Here is a 25,097-nt window from a genome sequence, read left to right on the forward strand (position 1 = left end):
GTGTGCGTCTCTCCTGAGTGATTCTCAGTCACTGTGATCTAGATTCTTAGTTCGCAGTATATGTGCAACCTATAGTCGAGCTGATCTCTTGCCGGTATATAGTAGGTGTTTGGGTATAGAGACTACAGTAGGTTGTGATTTATTTGCAGACATACTGTACATTGGGCCTAATTCAGACCTGGTTGCTGCTGTGCGTCTTTGATCAGCCGATCAGGTCTAAACTGCACATGCCAGACAGCCGACGGCCATCTCAGCCCTGCGATCGCCTGTGCCTGATTAACAGGGAGAGGCGTTCGCTGGGAGGGGGCGGGGCGGCGGTGGCGTTTGCCCGATGTTTTAGAGGCGCGGTCCAGGCAACGCAGGCATGCCCGGACCGTGTGGGGGCGGGCCGCAGCAGCTGCGTGATTTCACATGCGGCCGCTGCGACCCTGACAGAGACGAGTAGCTCCCTGCCAGCGCGCAGGAAATGCTTTTGTACTTGTGCGGCGGGGCAGAGCCAGACATGCGGGGCGGCCTAGCCTTGTGCTGGGCGTCCACCCCGCATGATCTTAGCGGCTATGATCAAGTCTGAATTAGGCCCATTATGTCCATGACACAGTTTTTACTGACTACTGCATCTGAACCACAGATTGAAGTGGGGGTGAGCAGTGTATTTAAGGGTTTAAGAAGGAAGATGAATCCAGAAGTGGGAAGTTTGGACCTGAATACCGATCCGTATTCTAGCCTCTGCGTGTTCTGTATCCCCCCGGCATGTCCAAACTGTCCATTGTTAAATATAAACTTGTGGTGCCAGGCCCATCTTTCCGGAATGCCGGAGGAATTTCACACACCACAGTTAGGTTCTATTGGATCACTGATCCCTTTCTTCCTCTCCCACTTCAGATGCCAGGCACGGTTCTGATTTCATCAGCAACACTACATTGGCCCAGTGCATCGTTGTTGATGAAATAGGCGGAAATTGTTGTATTTCTGCTCATATTCAGAGCGTACACCTCTGACATCAGTATGTGTCTGCACCTGACCTGTTACAGCGCACATTACAGAGTACATTGCTGCTTGTTACAGAGCACATTACAGCGTAAATACAGAGTACATTGCTGCATGTTACAGAGCACATTACAGAGTACATTGCTGCATGTTACAGAGTACATTACAGCGTACATTGCTGCTTGTTACAGAGCACATTACAGCGTACATACAGAGTACATTGATGCATGTTACAGAGCACATTACAGAGTACATACAGAGTACATTGCTGCTTGTTACAGAGCACATTACAGCGTACATACAGAATACATTGCTGCATGTTACAGAGCACATTACAGAGTACATTGCTGCTTGTTACAGAGCACATTACAGATTACATTGCTGCATGTTACAGAGCACATTACAGAGTACATTGCTGCATGTTACAGAGCACATTACAGATTACATTGCTGCATGTTACAGAGCACATTACAGCGTACATACAGAGTACATTGCTGCATGTTACAGAGCACATTACAGAGTACATTGCTGCATGTTACAGAGCACATTACAGAGTACATTGCTGCATGTTACAGAGCACATTACAGAGTACATTGCTGCTTGTTACAGAGCACATTACAGAGTACATTGCTGCATGTTACAGAGCACATTACAGAGTACATTGCTGCTTGTTTCAGAGCATATTACAGAGTACATTGCTGCATGTTACAGAGCACATTACAGAGTACATTGCTGCATGTTACAGAGCACATTACAGAGTACATTGCTGCATGTTACAGAGCACATTACAGAGTACATACAGAATACATTGCTGCATGTTACAGAGCACATTACATAGTACATTGCTGCATGTTACAGAGCACATTACAGAGTACATTGCTGCTTGTTACAGAGCACATTACAGAGTACATTGCTGCATGTTACAGAGCACATTACAGAGTACATTGCTGCTTGTTACAGAGCACATTACAGAGTACATTGTTGCATGTTACAGAGCACATTACAGAGTACATTGTTGCATGTTACAGAGCACATTACAGCGTACATACAGAGTACATTGCTGCATGTTACAGAGCACATTACAGCGTACATACAGAGTACATTGTTGCATGTTACAGAGCACATTACAGCGTACATACAGAGTATATTACAGAGTACATTGCTGCTTGTTACAGAGCACATTACAGAGTACATTGCTGCTTGTTACAGAGCACATTACAGCGTACATACAGAATACATTGCTGCATGTTACAGAGCACATTACAGAGTACATTGCTGCTTGTTACAGAGCACATTACAGATTACATTGCTGCATGTTACAGAGCACATTACAGAGTACATTGCTGCATGTTACAGAGCACATTACAGAGTACATTGCTGCATGTTACAGAGCACTTTACAGAGTACATTGCTGCATGTTACAGAGCACATTACAGAGTACATACAGAATACATTGCTGCATGTTACAGAGCACATTACAGAGTACATTGCTGCATGTTACAGAGCACATTACAGAGTACATTGCTGCTTGTTACAGAGCACATTACAGAGTACATTGCTGCATGTTACAGAGCACATTACAGAGTACATTGCTGCTTGTTACAGAGCACATTACAGAGTACATTGCTGCATGTTACAGAGCACATTACAGAGTACATTGCTACATGTTACAGAGCACATTACAGAGTACATTGTTGCATGTTACAGAGCACATTACAGAGTACATTGTTGCATGTTACAGAGCACATTACAGCGTACATACAGAGTACATTGCTGCATGTTACAGAGCACATTACAGCGTACATACAGAGTACATTGCTGCAGGTTACAGAGCACATTACAGCGTACATGCAGAATACATTGCTGCATGTTACAGAGCACATTACAGAGTACATTGCTGCTTGTTACAGAGCACATTACAGAGTACATTGCTGCTTGTTACAGAGCACATTACAGATTACATTGCTGCTTGTTACAGAGCACATTACAGCGTAAATACAGAGCACATTACAGCGTATATACAGAGTACATTGTTGCATGTTACAGAGCACATTACAGCGTACATACAGAGCACATTACAGCTTGTTACAGAGCACATTACAGAGTACATACAGAGTACATTGTTGCATGTTACAGAGCACATTACAGCGTACATACAGAGTATATTACAGAGTACATTGCTGCTTGTTACAGAGCACATTACAGAGTACATTGCTGCATGTTACAGAGCACATTACAGAGTACATTGTTGCATGTTACAGAGCACATTACAGAGTACATTGCTGCATGTTACAGAGCACATTACAGCGTACATACAGAGTACATTGCTGCATGTTACAGAGCACATTACAGCGTACATACAGAGTACATTGCTGCATGTTACAGAGCACATTACAGCGTACATGCAGAATACATTGCTGCATGTTACAGAGCACATTACAGAGTACATTGCTGCTTGTTACAGAGCACATTACAGATTACATTGCTGCTTGTTACAGAGCACATTACAGCGTAAATACAGAGCACATTGTTGCATACATACAGAGCACATTACAGCATACATACAGAGCACATTACAGCGTACATACAGACTACATTGTTGCATGTTACAGAGCACATTACAGCGTACATACAGAGCACATTACAGCTTGTTACAGAGCACATTACAGCGTACATACAGAGTACATTGTTGCATGTTACAGAGCACATTACAGCGTACATACAGAGTATATTACAGAGTACATTGCTGCTTGTTACAGAGCACATTACAGAGTACATTGCTGCTTGTTACATAGCACATTACAGCGTATATACAGAGTACATTGTTGCATGTTACAGAGCACATTAAAGCGCACCTACAGAGTATATTGCTGCTTGTTACAGAGCACATTACAGAGTACATTGCTGCTTGTTACAGAGCACATTACAGCGTATATACAGAGTACATTGTTGCATGTTACAGAGCACATTACAGCGTACATACAGAGTATATTACAGAGTACATTGCTGCTTGTTACAGAGCACATTACAGAGTACATTGCTGCTTGTTACAGAGCACATTACAGCGTAAATACAGAGTACATTGCTGCTTATTACAGAGCACATTACAGCGTAAATACAGAGCACATTACAGCTTGTTTCAGAGCACATTACAGCGTACATACAGAGTACATCGTTGCATGTTACAGAGCACTTTACAACGTACATACAGAGTACATTGTTGCATGTTACAGAGCAAATTACAGCGTACATACAGAATACAGGTTGAGTATCCCATATCCAAATATTCCGAAATACGGAATATTCCGAAATACGGACTTTTTTGAGTGGGAGTGAGATAGTGAAACCTTTGTTTTTTGATGGCTCAATGTACACAAACTTTGTTTAATACACAAAGTTATTAAAAATATTGTATTAAATGACCTTCAGGCTGTGTGTTTAAGGTGTATATGAAACATAAATGAATTATGTGAATGTACACACACTTTGTTTAATGCACAAAGTTATAAAAAATATTGGCTAAAATGACCTTCAGGCTGTGTGTATAAGGTGTATATGTAACATAAATGCATTCTGTGCTTAGATTTAGGTCCCAGCACCATGATATCTCATTATGGTATGCAATTATTCAAAAATACGGAAAAATCCCATATCCAAAATACTGCTGGTCCCAAGCATTTTGGATAAGGGATACTCAACCTGTACATTGTTGCATGTTACAGAGCACTTTACAGCGTACATACAGAGTACATTGTTGCATGTTACAGAGCACATTACAGAGTACATTGTTGCATGTTACAGAGCACATTACAGCGTACATACAAAGTACATTGCTGCTTGTTACAGAGCACATTACAGCGTACATACAGAGTACATTGCTGCATGTTACAGAGCACATTACAGCGTACATACAGAGTACATTGCTGCATGTTACAGAGCACATTACAGCGTACATACAGAGTACATTGTTGCATGTTACAGAGCACATTACAGCGTACATACAGAATACATTGTTGCATGTTACAGAGCACATTACAGCGTACATACAGAGTACATTATTGCATGTTACAGAGCACATTACAGAGTACATTGTTGCATGTTACAGAGCACATTACAGCGTACATACAAAGTACATTGCTGCTTGTTAAAGAGCACATTACAGCGTACATACAGAGTACATTGCTGCATGTTACAGAGCACATTACAGCGTACATACAGAGTACATTGCTGCATGTTACAGAGCACATTACAGCGTACATACAGAGTACATCAGTGATCGCGCTGAGCAAAAAAAATTGTGGGTCCTAGGGACCCCTCACTATAAAAAAATTGGGGTCCTACTCCACCGTTTCTGGGTCCCATCACACTTTATGAGGGGTGAGGGAAGGCTGCAGTTGGGACTGTGCGGGGGCCAGGTGGCAATTAGGATAGAGGGGTAAAAAAGCAAGTAGCATTTGGGGCAGAAGCAGGGAGAAGTTGGGGCAGAGCTGGGAGTAGAGGGGGGCTGTAAAGGTAGACAGCACTGGGGGTAGGGAGAGGGCAAGTTCAGACAGCAGTTGAAACTGTGTTGGGGGGCTAGTGGCAGGCAGTGCTGGGATTAGTTAGGGTTTAATATTAGATAGCAGCTGTGGCAGTACTGGGGGGCAAGGAGGGATTTAGGGCCAGGAAGTACTGGGGGTAGAAAAGAGGCATGGCTAGATAGCAGCTAGGGCAGTAGTGGGGGCATGGAGGGGGTTAGGGGCTGGTAGTATTGGGGGTATAGAGGGGGCACGAGTAGATAGTTTGGGTGGTACAGGTTGACAAGGAGGGGGTTAGGGGCAGGCAGTACTGGGGGTAGGGATACGGCTTGGGTAGATAGCAGCTGGGGCAGTACTGGAGAGCAAGGGGGGGTTAGGGGCAGAAGTACTGGTAGGGAGGGGGCATGGATAGATACTGGGGATAGAAAGGGGGCATGGGTAGATACTGTGGGTAGGGGATAGCTGGGGCTGTACTGGGGGCAAGGAGGGGGTTAGGTGCAGGAAGTGCTGGGGCTAGAGAGATGGCATGGGTAGGTACTGGGGGCAGTGGATAGGTGGGACAGTGCAGTGGGGCAAGGAGGGGGTTAGAGGCAGGAAGTACTGGGGGTAGAATAAGGGTAGATGGCTGCTGGGGCACCGGAGATACGACCTCTACACATGTGTATGGCTGGCAGCGGAGACCGTGGGTGTATATGACAGCACCCCTATAGTACTATACACATCTTACCAGGTGCCAAGTGTGGGAAGTAATGCTGAGGAAGTAGCCGTGGCTGTGTGTGGGCACTCTCCAATGATGGCATCCTGGTCAGCGTAGCTGCAGCCAAGGAGAGAATACTGAAGCGCTGGGTTTGTAGGAGGGGCGACGGCTGGTATCTAGGAGGCGATGTCCGGTGCTTGGCAGATGCTCCTTTCGGGACTCGTGAGACGGCTCTGCGTGTGACAGCTCGGCCGGTCTCTGTCACAGGGAGAGGGTGAAGGCTGAAGACAGACATTCTGCTGCCCAGGAGGTACTCTAGCTGCTGCTGCGTGGGTTGTTATTGTGAAGCAGTGGGGTCAGGCCACTCTGATGCGGTTGGCTGCTGTCAGTGTATCAGAGCAGACAAGGGGAGCAGGTCAGTGAATTCTTATTGGCTGACACAGTGCACACAGGCATCAGCGCGTCCTGCAGGACCCGCTCATTTTTTTAAACTGGGTCAATGCGCTATAACGCGTATTTTGTGATCACTGGAGGGTGTTACAGAGAGAGGGGGAGGAGCAGGAGATAGGGAGGGGAGTAAGAAAGAGACCGTGTCAGGGAGAAGGACAGAGAGACTGTCAGGGAGAGAGAGAGCGTCAGGGAGAGAGAGAGGGGCATTTAAGAGGGTGTCAGGGAGAGGTGCATGAGAGAGTATGTCAGGGTGAGAGATGGAGAGAAGCATGAGAGTGTGTCAGGAAGAGGGAGGTAGAGGCGCATGAGTGTGTGTCAGGAAGAGAGGGAGAGGCACATGAGACTGTGTCAGGGAGAGAGAGGGAGGGAAAGCTGCATGAGAGAGAGGGAGAGGCACATGAGAGAGTGTCAGAGAGAGGGAGGGAGAGGCACACGAGAGAGTGTCAGAGAGAGGGAGGGAGAGGCACATGAGAGTGTCAGAGAGAGGCACATAAGAGAGTGTCAGAGAGAGGCACATGAGAGTGAGGGAGGGAGAGCTGCGTGAGAGAGGGAGAGGTACATGTGAGAGAGGGAGAGGTACATGAGAGAGTGTCAGGGAGAGGCACATGAGAGAGTGTCAGGGAGAGGCACATGAGAGAGTGTCAGGGAGAGGGAGGGAGAGGCGCATGAGAGAGTCAGGGAGAGAGAGGGAGAGGCACATGAAAGTGTCATGGAGAGGCACATGAGAGTGTCAGGGAGAGGAGCAAGACAGTGTATCAGGGAGAGAGGGAGAGGCACATGAGAGAGTGGAGCAAGACAGTGTTAGGGAGAGGCACATGAGAGTGTCAGCAAGAGGGAGTGAGAGCTGCGTGAGAGAGGGAGAGGCACATGAGAGATTGTCAGGGAGAGACATATGAGAGATTGTCGGGGATAGAGAGGGAGAGGCACATGAGAGTGTCAGAGAGAGAGGCAGAGGCAAATGAGAGTGTCAGGGAGAGAGGGAGAGGCGCATGAGTGTCGGGGAGAGAGAGGGAGAGGCACATGAGAGTGTCAGAGAGAGAGGGAGAGGCACATGAGAGTGTCAGGGAGAGGAGCAAGACAGTGTATCAGGGAGAGAGGGAGAGGCACATGAGAGAGTGGAGCAAGACAGTGTTGGGGAGAGGCACATGAGAGTGTCAGCAAGAGGGAGTGAGAGCTGCGTGAGAGAGGGAGAGGCACATGAGAGATTGTCAGGGAGAGACATATGAGAGATTGTCGGGGATAGAGAGGGAGAGGCACATGATAGTGTCAGAGAGAGAGGCAGAGGCAAATGAGAGTGTCAGGGAGAGAGGGAGAGGCGCATGAGTGTCAGGGAGAGAGAGGGAGAGGCACATGAGAGTGGCAGGGAGAGGAGCAAGACAGTGTATCAGGGAGAGAGGGAGAGGCACATGAGAGTGGAGCAAGACAGTGGCAGGGAGAGGCACATGAGAGTGTCAGCGAGAGGGAGGGAGAGCTGCGTGAGAGAGGGAGAGGCACATGAGTGTCGGGGAGAGGCGCATGAGAGAGTGAGGGAGAGAGAGGCACATGAGAGAGGGAGAGGCACGAGAGAGAGAGAGAGAGGGAGAGGCACATGAGAGGGAGAGGCACATGAGAGAGAGGGAGAGGCACATGAGAGATTGTCGGAGAGAGAGAGAGAGAGAGAGAGAGGCACATGAGAGTGTCAGGGAGAGAGAGGGAGAGGCACATGAGAGTGTCAGAGAGAGAGGCAGAGGCAAATGAGAGTGTCAGGGAGAGAGGGAGAGGCGCATGAGTGTCAGGGAGAGAGAGGGAGAGGCACATGAGAGTGTCAGAGAGAGAGGGAGAGGCACATGAGAGTGGCAGGGAGAGGAGCAAGACCGTGTATCAGGGAGAGAGGGAGAGGCACATGAGAGTGGAGCAAGACAGTGTCAGGGAGAGGCACATGAGAGTGTCAGCGAGAGGGAGGGAGAGCTGAGTGAGAGAGGGAGAGGCACATGAGTGTCGGGGAGAGGCGCATGAGAGAGTGAGGGAGAGAGAGAGGCACATGAGAGAGGGAGAGGCACATGAGAGAGAGAGAGGCACATGAGAGAGAGAGGGAGAGGCACATGAGAGAGAGAGGGAGAGGCACATGAGAGGGAGAGGCACATGAGAGAGAGAGAGAGAGGGAGAGGCACATGAGAGAGAGGGAGAGGCACATGAGAGATTGTCAGGGAGAGAGAGGGAGAGGCACATGAGAGTGTCAGAGAGAGAGGCAGAGGCAAATGAGAGTGTCAGGGAGAGGAGCAAGACAGAGTGTCAGCGAGAGGGAGGGAGAGCTGCGTGAGAGGGAGAGGCACATGAGTCAGGGAGAGAGAGGGAGAGGCACATGAGAGAGAGGGAGAGGCACATGAGAGAGAGAGTGTCAAGGAGAGAGGGAGAGGCACATGAGAGAGAGGGAGAGGCACATGAGAGAGAGAGAGAGAGAGGGAGAGGCACATGAGAGAGAGGGAGAGGCACATGAGAGATTGTCAGGGAGAGAGAGGGAGAGGCACATGAGAGTGTCAGAGAGAGGGAGAGGCACATGAGAGAGAGAGAGAGAGGGAGAGGCACATGAGAGATTGTCAGGGAGAGAGAGGGAGAGGCACATGAGAGTGTCAGAGAGAGGAGCAAGACAGAGTGTCAGCGAGAGGGAGGGAGAGCTGCGTGAGAGGGAGAGGCACATGAGTCAGGGAGAGAGAGGGAGAGGCACATGAGAGAGAGGGAGAGGCACATGAGAGAGAGAGAGTGTCAGGGAGAGAGGGAGAGGCACATGAGAGAGAGTGTGTCAGGGAGAGGCACATGAGAGATTGTCAGGGAGAGAGAGGTGCATGTGAGAGAGTTAAATATAGAGGAACAAGATAGTGTCTGTGTGAGAGAGAGAGGGGGGGGGGGGGCAGCATGAGATACACTACCAACTACAGCAGCTAGCTCAGGCCCAGGTCTCTGATGGGGGCGGGCAGTTCATTGCGTTAAGCTCCGCCCCCTAATTACCCGCGAATCGCGGCACGACCTGCATGTACTAGGGGCAGACACTGCAGAGCAGAGTGATTGGGCCAGGCTTAGTGCTCGCTCCCCCCCCCCCCCCCCCCCCCCCTCCCCCGCTACCTACATCCTTCGTGGCTGCCTGCAGCTACCTCGATACACAGGCTGGTGGTTTCCAGCCAGCATAGTACTTAGATCCTCCTCCTCCTCTCTCTCCCTTCCTCCACGGCCAGAAGTGAAGGGGAAAGGCACATTCCTCCAGCCGGACAGCTGAGCCTCTCCTCCTCCCTCAGCGATGCGGACACCTGCCAGCCCACTATAATGAGTCAGGCTGACTTACTGTAGTACCTGGCTGTCTTGCATAATGTCGCCGGCCGCGGGCACTTCATTGAGGCTAGTTCTGCCCCCTCTGGCTCTGCTGCGGGATCGGAGCTGAGACTTCCGATTGTAGCAGTTAGCCAGAGCGGAGCCAGCGTTCACTACACTACAAACAGCAGCTGTCACTGACTGCTGTGACACCATGATGATTCCTGTCTTATGCGCGCGGAGCAGACGGTGAGGGGAGGCGGGGCGGGAGAACACACTGTGCATGGTCTCCTCCCCTTACAAGTTCCTCCTCTGCTGCCCTGGAGACGGAACTGACTGACAGCGCCAGGACAGCGCTGCTGGTCAGAGCGCGTCCTGAGGGACCCTGCGTTTTTTTATTTTTGAGTCCCCATCATCATTTCTCGGGTAAAATACGCGCCATAGCGCGTTTTTGCGATCACTGGTACATTGTTGCATGTTACAGAGCACATTACAGCGTACATTGTTGCATGTTACAGAGCACATTACAGAGTACATTGTTGCATGTTACAGAGCACATTACAGTGTACATACAAAGTACATTGCTGCTTGTTACAGAGCACATTACAGCGTACATACAGAGTACATTGCTGCATGTTACAGAGCACATTACAGCGTACATACAGAGTACATTGCTGCATGTTACAGAGCACATTACAGCGTACATACAGAGTACATTGTTGCATGTTACAGAGCACATTACAGCGTACATACAGAATACATTGTTGCATGTTACAGAGCACATTACAGCGTACATACAGAGTACATTGTTGCATGTTACAGAGCACATTACAGCGTACATTGTTGCATGTTACAGAGCACATTACAGAGTACATTGTTGCATGTTACAGAGCACATTACAGCGTACATACAAAGTACATTGCTGCTTGTTACAGAGCTCATTACAGCGTACATACAGAGTACATTGCTGCTTGTTACAGAGCACATTACAGCGTACATACAGAGTACATTGCTGCATGTTACAGAGCACATTACAGCGTACATACAGAGTACATTGCTGCATGTTACAGAGCACATTACAGCGTACATACAGAATACATTGCTGCATGTTACAGAGCACATTACAGAGTACATTGCTGCTTGTTACAGAGCACATTACAGATTACATTGCTGCATGTTACAGAGCACATTACAGAGTACATTGCTGCATGTTACAGAGCACATTACAGAGTACATTGCTGCATGTTACAGAGCACATTACAGCGTACATACAGAATACATTGCTGCATGTTACAGAGCACATTACAGAGTACATTGCTGCTTGTTACAGAGCACATTACAGAGTACATTGCTGCATGTTACAGAGCACATTACAGAGTACATTGCTGCATGTTACAGAGCACATTACAGAGTACATTGCTGCATGTTACAGAGCACTTTACAGAGTACATTGCTGCATGTTACAGAGCACATTACAGAGTACATACAGAATACATTGCTGCATGTTACAGAGCACATTACAGAGTACATTGCTGCATGTTACAGAGCACATTACAGAGTACATTGCTGCCTGTTACAGAGCACATTACAGAGTACATTGCTGCATGTTACAGAGCACATTACAGAGTACATTGCTGCTTGTTACAGAGCACATTACAGAGTACATTGCTGCATGTTACAGAGCACATTACAGAGTACATTGCTACATGTTACAGAGCACATTACAGAGTACATTGTTGCATGTTACAGAGCACATTACAGAGTACATTGTTGCATGTTACAGAGCACATTACAGCGTACATACAGAGTACATTGCTGCATGTTACAGAGCACATTACAGCGTGCATACAGAGTACATTGCTGCAGGTTACAGAGCACATTACAGCGTACATGCAGAATACATTGCTGCATGTTACAGAGCACATTACAGAGTACATTGCTGCTTGTTACAGAGCACATTACAGAGTACATTGCTGCTTGTTACAGAGCACATTACAGATTACATTGCTGCTTGTTACAGAGCACATTACAGCGTAAATACAGAGCACATTACAGCGTATATACAGAGTACATTGTTGCATGTTACAGAGCACATTACAGCGTACATACAGAGCACATTACAGCTTGTTACAGAGCATATTACAGAGTACATACAGAGTACATTGTTGCATGTTACAGAGCACATTACAGCGTACATACAGAGCACATTACAGCTTGTTACAGAGCATATTACAGAGTACATACAGAGTACATTGTTGCATGTTACAGAGCACATTACAGCGTACATACAGAGTATATTACAGAGTACATTGCTGCTTGTTACAGAGCAGATTACAGAGTACATTGCTGCATGTTACAGAGCACATTACAGAGTACATTGTTGCATGTTACAGAGCACATTACAGAGTACATTGCTGCATGTTACAGAGCACATTACAGCGTACATACAGAGTACATTGCTGCATGTTACAGAGCACATTACAGCGTACATACAGAGTACATTGCTGCATGTTACAGAGCACATTACAGCGTACATGCAGAATACATTGCTGCATGTTACAGAGCATATTACAGAGTACATTGCTGCTTGTTACAGAGCACATTACAGATTACATTGCTGCTTGTTACAGAGCACATTACAGCGTAAATACAGAGCACATTGTTGCATACATACAGAGCACATTACAGCATACATACAGAGCACATTACAGCGTACATACAGAGTACATTGTTGCATGTTACAGAGCACATTACAGCGTACATACAGAGCACATTACAGCTTGTTACAGAGCACATTACAGCGTACATACAGAGTACATTGTTGCATGTTACAGAGCACATTACAGCGTACATACAGAGTATATTACAGAGTACATTGCTGCTTGTTACAGAGCACATTACAGAGTACATTGCTGCTTGTTACAGAGCACATTACAGCGTATATACAGAGTACATTGTTGCATGTTACAGAGCACATTAAAGCGCACCTACAGAGTATATTGCTGCTTGTTACAGAGCACATTACAGAGTACATTGCTGCTTGTTACAGAGCACATTACAGCGTATATACAGAGTACATTGTTGCATGTTACAGAGCACATTACAGCGTACATACAGAGTATATTACAGAGTACATTGCTGCTTGTTACAGAGCACATTACAGAGTACATTGCTGCTTGTTACAGAGCACATTACAGCGTAAATACAGAGTACATTGCTGCTTATTACAGAGCACATTACAGCGTAAATACAGAGCACATTACAGCTTGTTTCAGAGCACATTACAGCGTACATACAGAGTACATCGTTGCATGTTACAGAGCACTTTACAACGTACATACAGAGTACATTGTTGCATGTTACAGAGCAAATTACAGCGTACATACAGAATACAGGTTGAGTATCCCATATCCAAATATTCCGAAATACGGAATATTCCGAAATACGGACTTTTTTGAGTGGGAGTGAGATAGTGAAACCTTTGTTTTTTGATGGCTCAATGTACACAAACTTTGTTTAATACACAAAGTTATTAAAAATATTGTATTAAATGACCTTCAGGCTGTGTGTTTAAGGTGTATATGAAACATAAATGAATTATGTGAATGTACACACACTTTGTTTAATGCACAAAGTTATAAAAAATATTGGCTAAAATGACCTTCAGGCTGTGTGTATAAGGTGTATATGTAACATAAATGCATTCTGTGCTTAGATTTAGGTCCCAGCACCATGATATCTCATTATGGTATGCAATTATTCCAAAATACGGAAAAATCCCATATCCAAAATACTGCTGGTCCCAAGCATTTTGGATAAGGGATACTCAACCTGTACATTGTTGCATGTTACAGAGCACATTACAGCGTACATACAGAGTACATTGTTGCATGTTACAGAGCACATTACAGCGTACATTGTTGCATGTTACAGAGCACATTACAGAGTACATTGTTGCATGTTACAGAGCACATTACAGCGTACATACAAAGTACATTGCTGCTTGTTACAGAGCACATTACAGCGTACATACAGAGTACATTGCTGCATGTTACAGAGCACATTACAGCGTACATACAGAGTACATTGCTGCATGTTACAGAGCACATTACAGCGTACATACAGAGTACATTGTTGCATGTTACAGAGCACATTACAGCATACATACAGAATACATTGTTGCATGTTACAGAGCACATTACAGCGTACATACAGAGTACATTGTTGCATGTTACAGAGCACATTACAGCGTACATTGTTGCATGTTACAGAGCACATTACAGAGTACATTGTTGCATGTTACAGAGCACATTACAGCGTACATACAAAGTACATTGCTGCTTGTTACAGAGCACATTACAGCGTACATACAGAGTACATTGCTGCATGTTACAGAGCACATTACAGCGTACATACAGAGTACATTGCTGCATGTTACAGAGCACATTACAGCGTACATACAGAGTACATTGTTGCATGTTACAGAGCACATTACAGCGTACATTGTTGCATGTTACAGAGCACATTACAGAGTACATTGTTGCATGTTACAGAGCACATTACAGCGTACATACAAAGTACATTGCTGCTTGTTACAGAGCACATTACAGCGTACATACAGAGTACATTGCTGCATGTTACAGAGCACATTACAGCGTACATACAGAGTACATTGCTGCATGTTACAGAGCACATTACAGCGTACATACAGAGTACATTGTTGCATGTTACAGAGCACATTACAGCGTACATACAGAATACATTGTTGCATGTTACAGAGCACATTACAGCGTACATACAGAGTTCATTGTTGCATGTTACAGAGCACATTACAGCGTACATTGTTGCATGTTACAGAGCACATTACAGAGTACATTGTTGCATGTTACAGAGCACATTACAGCGTACATACAAAGTACATTGCTGCTTGTTACAGAGCTCATTACAGCGTACATACAGAGTACATTGCTGCTTGTTACAGAGCACATTACAGCGTACATACAGAGTACATTGCTGCATGTTACAGAGCACATTACAGCGTACATACAGAATACATTGCTGCTTGTTACAGATATATATGATTGATGCCACGTGAATTGTTCAGTCATAATCCTGTAAATGAAAGAGCTGTTTTCCCAGTTCTGGCTCCTCACTGACATTGATCTCTGTGGCACAGTCGCCCCTCTCCGTATATTGCTGTGAATTCTATCCGCTTCTCCATTCGCACTGAATCTGCTGTTTATCTTGTGGGTGATAAAGTACAAAATCAATGGGGCAGTGTGGTTATCTTCTTTCCAATTATGGTGCACTTACACTGTGAGTGCACAAAGAAATAGGGAATAAATATACTATGAGCCCGGAATCTAGAAAGTATTTCCAATGCAGATTTATCTCTGCACCGGCTCTAGATGCACTGTTACCCTGCAAGAGAAAGGCCATCTCCCGGATAATGGGGGTAATTCAGACCTGATCGCTCACTAGCATCATTTGCAGCGCTGTGACCAGGTCAGAACTGCGTATGCACCGCAATGCACAGGCGCGTCGCACGGGTACAAAGCGGATCGTTGCTGTGCGATGGGTTTTACGAAGAATCCATTCGCACAGCCGATCGCAAGGAGATTGACAGGGAGAAGGCGTTTGTGGGTGGTAACTGACCGTTTTCTGGGAGTGTTTGGAAAAACACAGGCGTGTCTAAGCGTTTGCAGGGCGGGTGTCTGACGTCAGTTCCGGGACTGGACAGGCTGAAGTGATCGCAGTCCTGGGCAACTCAGAAACTGCACAAAGTGTTTTTGTTCCACTCTGCTGCACATGCGATCTCACACTTACACAGCTAAAATACACTCCCCGGTGGGCGGCGACTATGCGAACGCTGGACTGCAAAAAAAACACTAGCGAACGATCAGGTCTGAATTACCCCCAAAGTGCGTTAATAAAATAATCTGTCCTGCAGCTCAAACTGCCCATTAACACCTAACTCTGGGACACCTGAAGCAGGCTTGGCATGAATTGAATCCTCCACATTCTTGGCCTTTTCCAGTGGGAATCCTCTCTCATAGGAAAATCAAGGTAACTGTTCTCTTCCAATAATATGAAACGCCTTAATTGCCCCCATTGTCCCAAGTTACACGTGGTGGGGCCTAAGGGTGATATTAATCTTGGGGTCCTGCAGGCCTGCCTACACTGTACAATACAGTAGACTAAGGGCCTAATTTAAGGTTGATTAAAAAATAACATTTTCCTCTAATGGACAAAACCATGTTACCGGCAGGTGGGGCAGATGTAACATGTGCAGAGAGAGTTAGATTTGGGTGGGTTATTTTGTTTCTGTGCGGGATAAATACTGGCTGCTTTATTTTTACACTGCAATTGAGATTTCAGTTTGAACACACCCCACCCTAATCTAACTCTCTCTGCACATGTTACATCTGCCCCACCTGCGGTGCACATGGTTTTGCCCATTAGAGGAAAACGTTGTTTTGCAATCAACCTTGAATTCGGCCCTAAGTCTAGTAATATAAACTAAGTTTAATAAGGTCGATATTGCCAGAATGTCATCTCCAAGCGCTATTGAGCCCGCCAATCAGGAGCCATTTAGGCATGACGGGATCTGCCTTTTCCACTGCGGCCAACCCAGGACGTACTTGGGATTCACAGCCTGGATCGACCCTTTTGCACCGGCTTGTCCCTGCAATAACCTGGGTTCTCAGCTCAGTATTAAAGGGGTATTAGTCAGTTCAGCCCAATTTTGATCCAGCTTCTTCAGTGTTCTCTCTTGCTATTAATATATTGAAGTCAGAGAGATGCCGGTTGCTTTGAGAGGGGATTAAAACTGGTGGCTTTGATCTTCTCTATGGAACATGGCTCAAGACCCTAGCTACAGGCCTTCAGATTGGGTCACTGTGGATCTGTAAGTGGGTTGTCGCTCTGTAAAGTCATATTGTTGCCTTTTATGTAAATGAAAGTCTGTGGCAGTAAACAAGTAACACAAAGCACAATGGATGGGTCCTGTTCTAGTGGGAGGTTGCAACTGCTGCAGCTCCTCAAACGGATCATAACCACATTCCGTCCACATTCTGCGGGGACTGGCTGAAAAGGGCCTGGGAGAAGTGGTCTCTCGGCACTGAGAAACCTACACGTCAGGCGGTTGTTAGAGAGACCATGGGCTTACGGTGCAGTTGTGTGTTCTGCAAACCGAGACCCAATTATGGGAAGATCTACTTAGACCAGGAGGCCTGGAGAGGGCGCCACACAGGACCAGCGATGTATGTATTTGTGTCACTTGTCATAGCTCCCCCAGCAGGTCATGTGATGAGGGTGCAGGAGGGTTAACTACCTGTGCCTGATACAAGTATTCCTCAACACAAATCTGTTGGTTGTAATCTGCCCTAATTTGACACTGATCTATTGACCCCAAATAATCCCGATTCCCTATAACATGATCTCTGTATAGGAATACTTGCCATTTGTTATGCTTGTAAATGGTAATTAGTGTTTTGCTGCCTTTCTATTAATGTCTTTGTTTAACGAATAAAAATGTTGTTGGTCTTCTGGTCAGTGGTGGAATAATATCAACCAGGGGTCCCCAGACATAGCTACAACACAAGCGTGGCGGGCACTGTGAAATATGTAAACTGGGGTATCTGTGGGGCAATGTGCGCGGTGGGGGGCACTACAGTGTGTATTTTTATAGTATATAATAATAATAATAGCATGTTATATTTACAATTTCAGTTAATTGCACAGAGGCCCCCACATAAGCCTTTATTTTGCCCTGCTTGTGGTCTGCATAGTTGGAAGGACGCTATTTACCCCGGGATCCCCAGGCCTCTCCTCTCTGGCAGTTTTATCTCCCCCTGTGGGATTACCTGGGCTCGGTAAGAATATGGCCATTTGGCTCCCTTGGAGGGAGATTAAGTACCAGCCAATCAGCTCCTAATGGTCATGTTACAGGCTTTGGTTGAAAAATGACAGCTATAGTTTTCACTCTAGAATCCGGGCAGGGCAGGGTGCCGGACCTAGAGGGGCACAAGCATGTGCGCGCGTGGCGAAAAGGGGGCATGGCCACGCAAAATAGGGGGCGGGGTCATTACGTGTAATAAAAGTGGGCGGTTCAGCCCACAGACGTAAAAACGGAGGTCGTGGGCGGCTGGCGGCGTCACTGTTGGGGGCGTGCCCAGCACCTACGGAGGTCCTGGGCTTCCCCCAAGCGCTCTCTCAGCATGAATGGATGCCGCGCGCAGGCGCACGGCATCTTTACACGCTGGGAGTGCAGGAAGCGGGCGGCTGTTTTAGAAGGGCGCCGCAGAAAGGGCAGGGCGGGTTTTGCCCTTAAAAAATCGGGCAGGGCGTGGCGCCCTGCTAAAACAGCCTATCGTGAACACTAAGCTTGGAGCTGGCTGGGTGGTACTTTATCCCCTTCCACTTTATCTCTCTCCAGGGCTTAGTAGATAGACCCCCAAAGTGCAACTTTTAAGTTTCTTTGAGCAATTTTGTAACAGAGATTTAGAAATAAAATGTTATAAATGGTTTCTGGCCTGAGAGTGCTGCTATGCAGTATATTGGTTTTATTAGCAAGTGCAGTCTCTTATTGGTTTGTTGAGCACCTCTCCTTCAGGATGACCTTGTAATTGCCAAGTAGAAGTCAGGGTGAATACGCCTGAGCCACCTCCATCCCCAAGGGAATTGCAGGCAGATAGTCTGACGACCGATACACATTGCGGCGCTCTGCACACACTGCGTCCTCTGTCTCTGTCATAGTTCCTGCTGCTCTGCACGGAATCTGACTGCGTATGGAATGTGACAGTACTGAGGAATGAGCCCGGTTCTCAGCGTGCGACCGTTTTACGGGAGAATGTCACACAACGCTGCAACACCAGGATTTAGAACGCTCTTGCCGATCTGCAGTTTAAATCTAATGCACACCTACGTTACACAGTAAATGTCTGCAGAGTGAGTTATGAGCCTATAGTTACGGTAACACTGCAGAGAATTCGGTGTAATAAAATGTGTATATATATTTTTTAATACAAGTAATAAAAGGAAACTGTTTTTATTTGCACAATTCATCTTTTCTTCATGTCAATCATTGTATTGTTTGTTTACAGTATTTCTTAAAATATTGATTATAGTTTCTCCAAACACTTGTCCTGTAAAGACTTCACAAGAGTAAAGGCCCATACACACTTGACGATAAAATGAGCGACGTCGTTCATTTCAGCCCTCATCAACGACGTCGCTCATTATATCGTCAAGTGTGTATGCATCCGACGACCACCGATGCGCGGCCCCGCGGGACGTTAACGACCCTCGCTTATCTGTGGAGCATGTATGCTCAATTTCCACTATGGTCGTTACCGACCAGAGACGTCGTTGAATGTGTATGGTGTGAATGACCAACGACCAAGCCACTGTTCACCAGCCCTGTTCCCAGCTCATTATTTTAATAAACTGTTCAGCTTTGATGCTTCAACGATGAATGGTCGTTGGTCTGTGGTCGTTGGTCTTTGGTTGTTGGTAGTGTGTATGCTCATGTCGTTTGCTCAGCTGTTCAAGGGAAGTTCAAAGGAAGTCGTTAATGACGGTCGTTAACGATGTGTGCATCGTCAAGTGTGTATGGGCCTTAATAGGCCCTACACACTGGGCGATGTGAGTGAAAGATATGAACGCTCTCGATACCGTTCATATCTTTCAGTGTGGAGGCACCGGCGATGAACGATGCGCAGCCCCGTGCTCGTTCATCGCTGGTGCCCCGTCGCTTGTGCATGCATGTCAATATGGACGATATCGTCCATATTTGCCTGCACTGCTATGGAGCCAGGTGACAGGGGGAGTGAAGAAACTTCACTCCGCCCGTCGGCCGTATCCGCCATCGAGCAGCTCGGCGGCGGATCCCGCAGTGTGTAGGGCTCATAAAGGCCCATACACACTTGATGATAAAATGAGCGATGTCGCTCATTTTATCGGCAAGTGTGTATGCCGCCAGCGACGACCGATGCGCGGCCCCGTCAACAGTGCTCTATCTGGATGGTCGTCCAGGAGCTGCGCGCACGGCCAGCGGAGGCGTGACTTCACTGAGCGATATAGGCGATCATATCGCTCAGTGTGTACAGGCGGCTGACGATCGGCCGGCCCGGGAGGGGGAAACACTAGACGACGTCGCTCACAGAGCGACATCGTCTAATGTGTATGGACCTTAATACAGGTCAGTGATTATGGAAACTATTATACGCAAATGGGATAGAACACATTGTCACAGTAACGGTGGGTACACACGAGATGGCGTGTTCTATGAGCGACTTCGTCTACTGTTTCCCCCTCCCGGGCCGGACATACACACTGAGCGCTATAACAACCGCATCGCTCAGTGACGTCATGCGCGGCCAGGCCGTACAGGCACCTCTTGGTCAACCGTCCAGATTGAGCATGAATGCACGCCCGACAGCGAGGGTCGTTAACAACCCGTGGGGCCACGCATCCCTCATCGTCGCTGGCATGCACACTTGCCGAGAAAGTGAACAACGTCGCTCAGGAAGGGTGAAAATAAGCGACGTCGTTCATTTTATCAGCAACTGTGTATGGACCTTAACTATTTATTAACAGTTTTTTTTATATAGCGCAGCAAATTCCGTTGTGTTTATTAATGCTATGGATAAGGCATTATATATCCCTTATCTCTGTCTGTTATTAATCAGCCCCCCCCCCCCCCCTGCTCATCTCTGGAGATCCTCACACACAGGCATGCCTCCGGCCAGGCTTAGGGTACAGGGTAGTTGCACGGTTGCCCCTGCACATCGGGTTTAGTAAGAAGTGAAAGGTATGTGGCTGACGGAGATGGTGGCGAAGTACAGTTCCAGTTTAATTATATTTTCTTTCCAGCACAGCTCTGGGTTCCGTGACATGACGTTATTTGTCCGTTGAGCTGACTCTCTGATTGCGATGGTCATTCTGCATCTCTCTCTGTCCGGCTTCTGGTCTCTTGTCCTGATTTCACCTCACTCCAGGGTATCTCCTCCCTTTTAGCTCCTGTCTCTTGCAATACTCAGTACTTAAAGATATCTATTGCATTCAGCGAAGTACTGCAGGATACCGTAGTCCCAAGAGTCATTTGATAAATAAACCCTGAAATTAATTCCTTATTGAGGAAATAAGCAGCTAAAATGAGTGTTGGTATTCAGTCCTTTGGTGGTCTTAATAAGTATGCCCCATGTCTGCAATAAGGGATGAGAAGTGGAAGAAGTTGAAGTGTTCTCTAATATGGAAAAGGTTATATTTTCGTATCCCAGACACCGCTATACAGGCCCGCCACAGAGGTTTTTCCATTCCACTGTATTAATCGGGCAATACTATTATCAGTCCCAGGGGGGTATTTATCAAAGTTCAGAGAGATATAATTGTGAGAGATAAAGTACCAGTCAATCAGCTTCTGGGCGGGATGTACTAATAGACATCGCTGCCCAATGTCACGATGCTAATCACCCTATCCGTTTGATAGATAGACAGTGTCTAGTTAGACAGTCAATAGATAGACACCATATGTTAGATGGACATTAGGTCGACAGGGTCAAAAGGTCGACATGGAAAAGGTCGACAGGTCAAAAGGTCGACAGGGTCAAAAGGTCGACATGAAAATGGTCGACATAAAAAAGATAGACAAATGTTTTTTTTTTTAAATGTAACATGTTTCTGGATTATTTCATACTTTCTCTATCCATGTCGGCATAGAGTTGGTTATAAACCTTGTGGCGAGCGCAGCGAGCCACCGTGCCCGAAGCGAGCCCCGCGAGGGTATGCCTTTCTACAATTGGGGGTTCCAGATGACAAAACTATCCACACAAACCAAAAAAATGCAAAAAACATGGTGTCTACCTTTTCCATGTCGACCTTTTCCATGTTGACCTTTTGACCCTGTTGACCTGTCGACCTTTCCCATGTCGACCTTTTGTCCATGTCGACCGTTTGACCTCTCGACCTTTTCCATGTCGACCTTTTGACCCTGTTGACCTAATGTCCATCTACTATATGGTGTCTATCTATTGACTGTCTAACTAGACACTATCTATCTTTCATACCGGAACCGCTAATCACATATATACTCACATATGCGATCAGCATTGCGGAGAACAGCCCTTCCGATGAGCGTTGTCCTCCACGATCCCCAGCGGTTGCCTGACTTCCAGGTTTCGGCCCCGGGAGTCAGTCTGCGCATGTGCAAAGTGACGGGGGCGGACGCGGGGCATGCTGGAAGGGGTCCAATCAGATCCCTGACGCATCGCTGCGGAGAGAAGCCCATAGGCTTCTATAGGGTATCGCCAGCAAAAGCTGGAGAACCCCTCTGCGGCGCTGTCCCGGCGGCCGGGGCTTAGTCCATTCCGTAAATGCAGTAAACGGGAGTTTACTACATCTTCCGTTTAGTACATCCCGCCCTCTGTCTTACATTTTGCAGGCTGTGTTTGAAAATGCTTGGAGCTGATTGGTTGGTCTTTTATGTCTGACAATTTTATCTCTCTTAGCTTTGATAAATACGCCCTCAGTATTAGTTCTGAGAGACCCCTCACACTGCCAGGAAGGACGATACGCCATTCAGGATCTATACAGCTTCATCATAGGCTGAAGTTGTTGTTGTTTTTATTAACCTGTTATGTAGACTATGAACCATATGCTAAGTTTTCTCTGATTGCTATAGATTGGGGAAGAACCTATGGAAACACTATTGTATATCAATGTATGCACATATCCATACATATCTGGTGCCAGGTAAGGCAGGGTGGCAAGCACCTATGCTTTCTGTTCCGTCTGCCTGCAAGAATGTGTTTGGCATTACGCATGTACCCCTAGAAGTGAGCCTGGATTATAGAGAATCTGTATTATTGTACGCTGCGTCGATATGAGAGGTTGGGTTGGCTTGCGATGGAGTATACGTGTTATGAGTGGTGGTCTGGCTCTCTGCACCGGATATGTGAGGCATCGTTACTGTGCGGATATAAAATAATGAAGATAATATTGTACCGTGGGTGTATAATAACCTGTTAGAAGCTGGGTGTATGCCAGAAGTCACCCCCCCCCCCACCCTCCTCCCCTCAGCCTTACCGTCGGCGTGAATACAATACAGAGTGCAGCACGCTGGGCTGTGTGACGTATAAGCAATCAGCGGCGTGTAGGAGGAATGAAACATAATTTTCCTTTTTCATTTAATTGGCCTTAAAGTAAGAGCTTTTGTCATAATTGCACAACCAGATCAGTTCATAGGAAGATATTATTTTATTCTACTTTTTAAAAGGGAACGTCTCTGTTTCTGCAGTCGGCATATAGCAGCCATTCCTCTGCAGATACAGGTATACTCAGATTGTGATTGACGCGGGGCTGTATCAGTTATACATTACAGAGTTCTGCGCTGCCTGAATAGCAATCTGTAGAGACCTGAGCTGAAATTGATTTAACTCCTTCTGTCTTTGGTATCTTTTTTCTCTGGCGTCTTCACGCCTCCTGTAGACTACTTGGTTTTCTGACGGATGTGTCCGTGTAATTTTATTGACGTGTAAGTACTGTAGTAGGATGGTCTGGAGTGATCTAACATACAGAGTAGACATCACAGCAAGGACGCATTAAACGGTTCTGCAATAGCGGCCTCTTACTGGCAGTGCCATGTACAGGTGGGGTAATTATTATCATAAATATTATTAATCTCATGCAGTTCTTACCCGTGGTCCGTTGTAACCGTTGCAAGTGATGATCATCGCAGCGATACATAATGTTTTTTTGACACTAAGGGGTCTATTCATAAAGCAGTAAAAACTGTGAAGAAGTGAGCTAGTGGAGAAGTTGCCCATGGCAACCAATCAGCTGCTCCGTACAATTGTATAGTATGCAAATTATAAATGTTACTTCAATGCTGATTGGTTGCCATGGGCAACTTCTCCACTGGCTCATTTCTCCACACTTTTCACTGCTTCATGAATAGACCCCCAAGTATCTTCAATCAGTAGCCGCAGAGGTCTTGCTGTAACTCATTCCACCGACGATCTGCGATGTCTATGTACTAAGCCTGGGGAAGCGATAAAGTACCAACTAATCGGCTTCTACTTGTCAGTTAGGAGCTGATTGGCGCAGTGCGTGATGTCATGTTCTGACTCTGTAAGAGAACAAGGCAGCTTACAAGAGGTGTGCAAGGTTAATGGTCTGGGCTGCACATGCACAAGATGGTAAGGCCCTGCATTAAAGGATTCGGGAAACGGTTACGTTTTTGTTGACTTGTCGGCCAAAGGGCATCTTATTCAAAGAATATTTGCAGGATGTTCCCTGCAACACTCGTTGCTGAGGGGTACCTGCAAATATTAAGCATCTCCTGAATCTATGGGGGAACATCTGCGGTCATCCCCATTTTCAAACGCAAAAGCAGCCCCTGTAGGTTTTTATACCCAAATTCAGAATGCAAAAAAAATAATTATAATTATTGGGGCTAATACCTAATAATTTATAAAAAGGCTCCAAAAAGCTGAGCATTTCATCACTTGACAATTTGCATGCAACCGTTGCTGCTGGGGATCCAGTCTCTAGGTCGACAGTATCTAGGTTGACACTATCTAGGTCGACCACTATTGGTCGACAGTAACTAGGTCGACAGGGTCTCTAGGTCGACAGGTCAAAAGGTCGACATGAGTTTTTCACAATTTTTTTTAACCTTTTCATACTTAACGATCCACGTGGACTACAATCGGGAACGGTAACATGTGCCAAGCGCAGTGAGGCAGCTTGCGAGCCATGCGAGGGGACACGGTGCACTAATTGGGGTTCCAGGTCACTCTACGAAGAAAACACAAAACCCCCCATAAAATACTCATGTCGACCTTTTGACCTGTTGACCTAGTTACTGTCGACCAATAGTGGTCGACCTAGTTGCTATCTACCTCCCATACCACACCCTTGCTACTCTACCTATCACAGCTTGATAAATAGACCCCTGTGTCGTGTCTCCATCGTACCTGCGATCGCTGTGCCCAAACCAATCTCTACCATGTCGTGCGACCCATGAAACATAGAGAGCGCTAATAAAACGCGTTACAGAATTGATTGTTATGTGTGAAATAAGCTCCAGCCTAGTTCCCAATAAACGTTCTGCAGCACTTTAGCAGCTGGGATGACAGCGAGTCTTAATCTAGGACAGGCTG

General features: G+C 46.4%; 1 protein-coding gene across 7 annotated transcripts in view; it reads left to right on the forward strand.

Moving 5' to 3' along the window:
* The window catches only part of PLEKHA7 (pleckstrin homology domain containing A7), a 280,439-nt gene that overhangs the window by 50,711 nt on the left and 204,631 nt on the right, over positions 1-25,097 (forward strand). Inside the window, exon 1 of one of the 7 annotated variants that reach the window (XM_063946459.1) lies at positions 6,410-6,511. The exons of 5 other annotated variants lie outside the window; for them this stretch is intronic. Coding sequence is in view for 1 of the 2 variants with exons in the window: in XM_063946457.1 (XP_063802527.1) it covers positions 17,092-17,195 (104 nt within the window). In the remaining variant the exon portion in view is untranslated. Of the gene's footprint in view, positions 1-6,409; positions 6,512-17,024; positions 17,196-25,097 lie in introns of those variants that run through there. One more of the 7 variants, XM_063946457.1, reaches the window with a different exon arrangement.

This window comes from Pseudophryne corroboree, chromosome 11 (genome assembly GCF_028390025.1).
Source record: "Pseudophryne corroboree isolate aPseCor3 chromosome 11, aPseCor3.hap2, whole genome shotgun sequence".
Classification (NCBI taxonomy): domain Eukaryota; kingdom Metazoa; phylum Chordata; class Amphibia; order Anura; family Myobatrachidae; genus Pseudophryne; species Pseudophryne corroboree.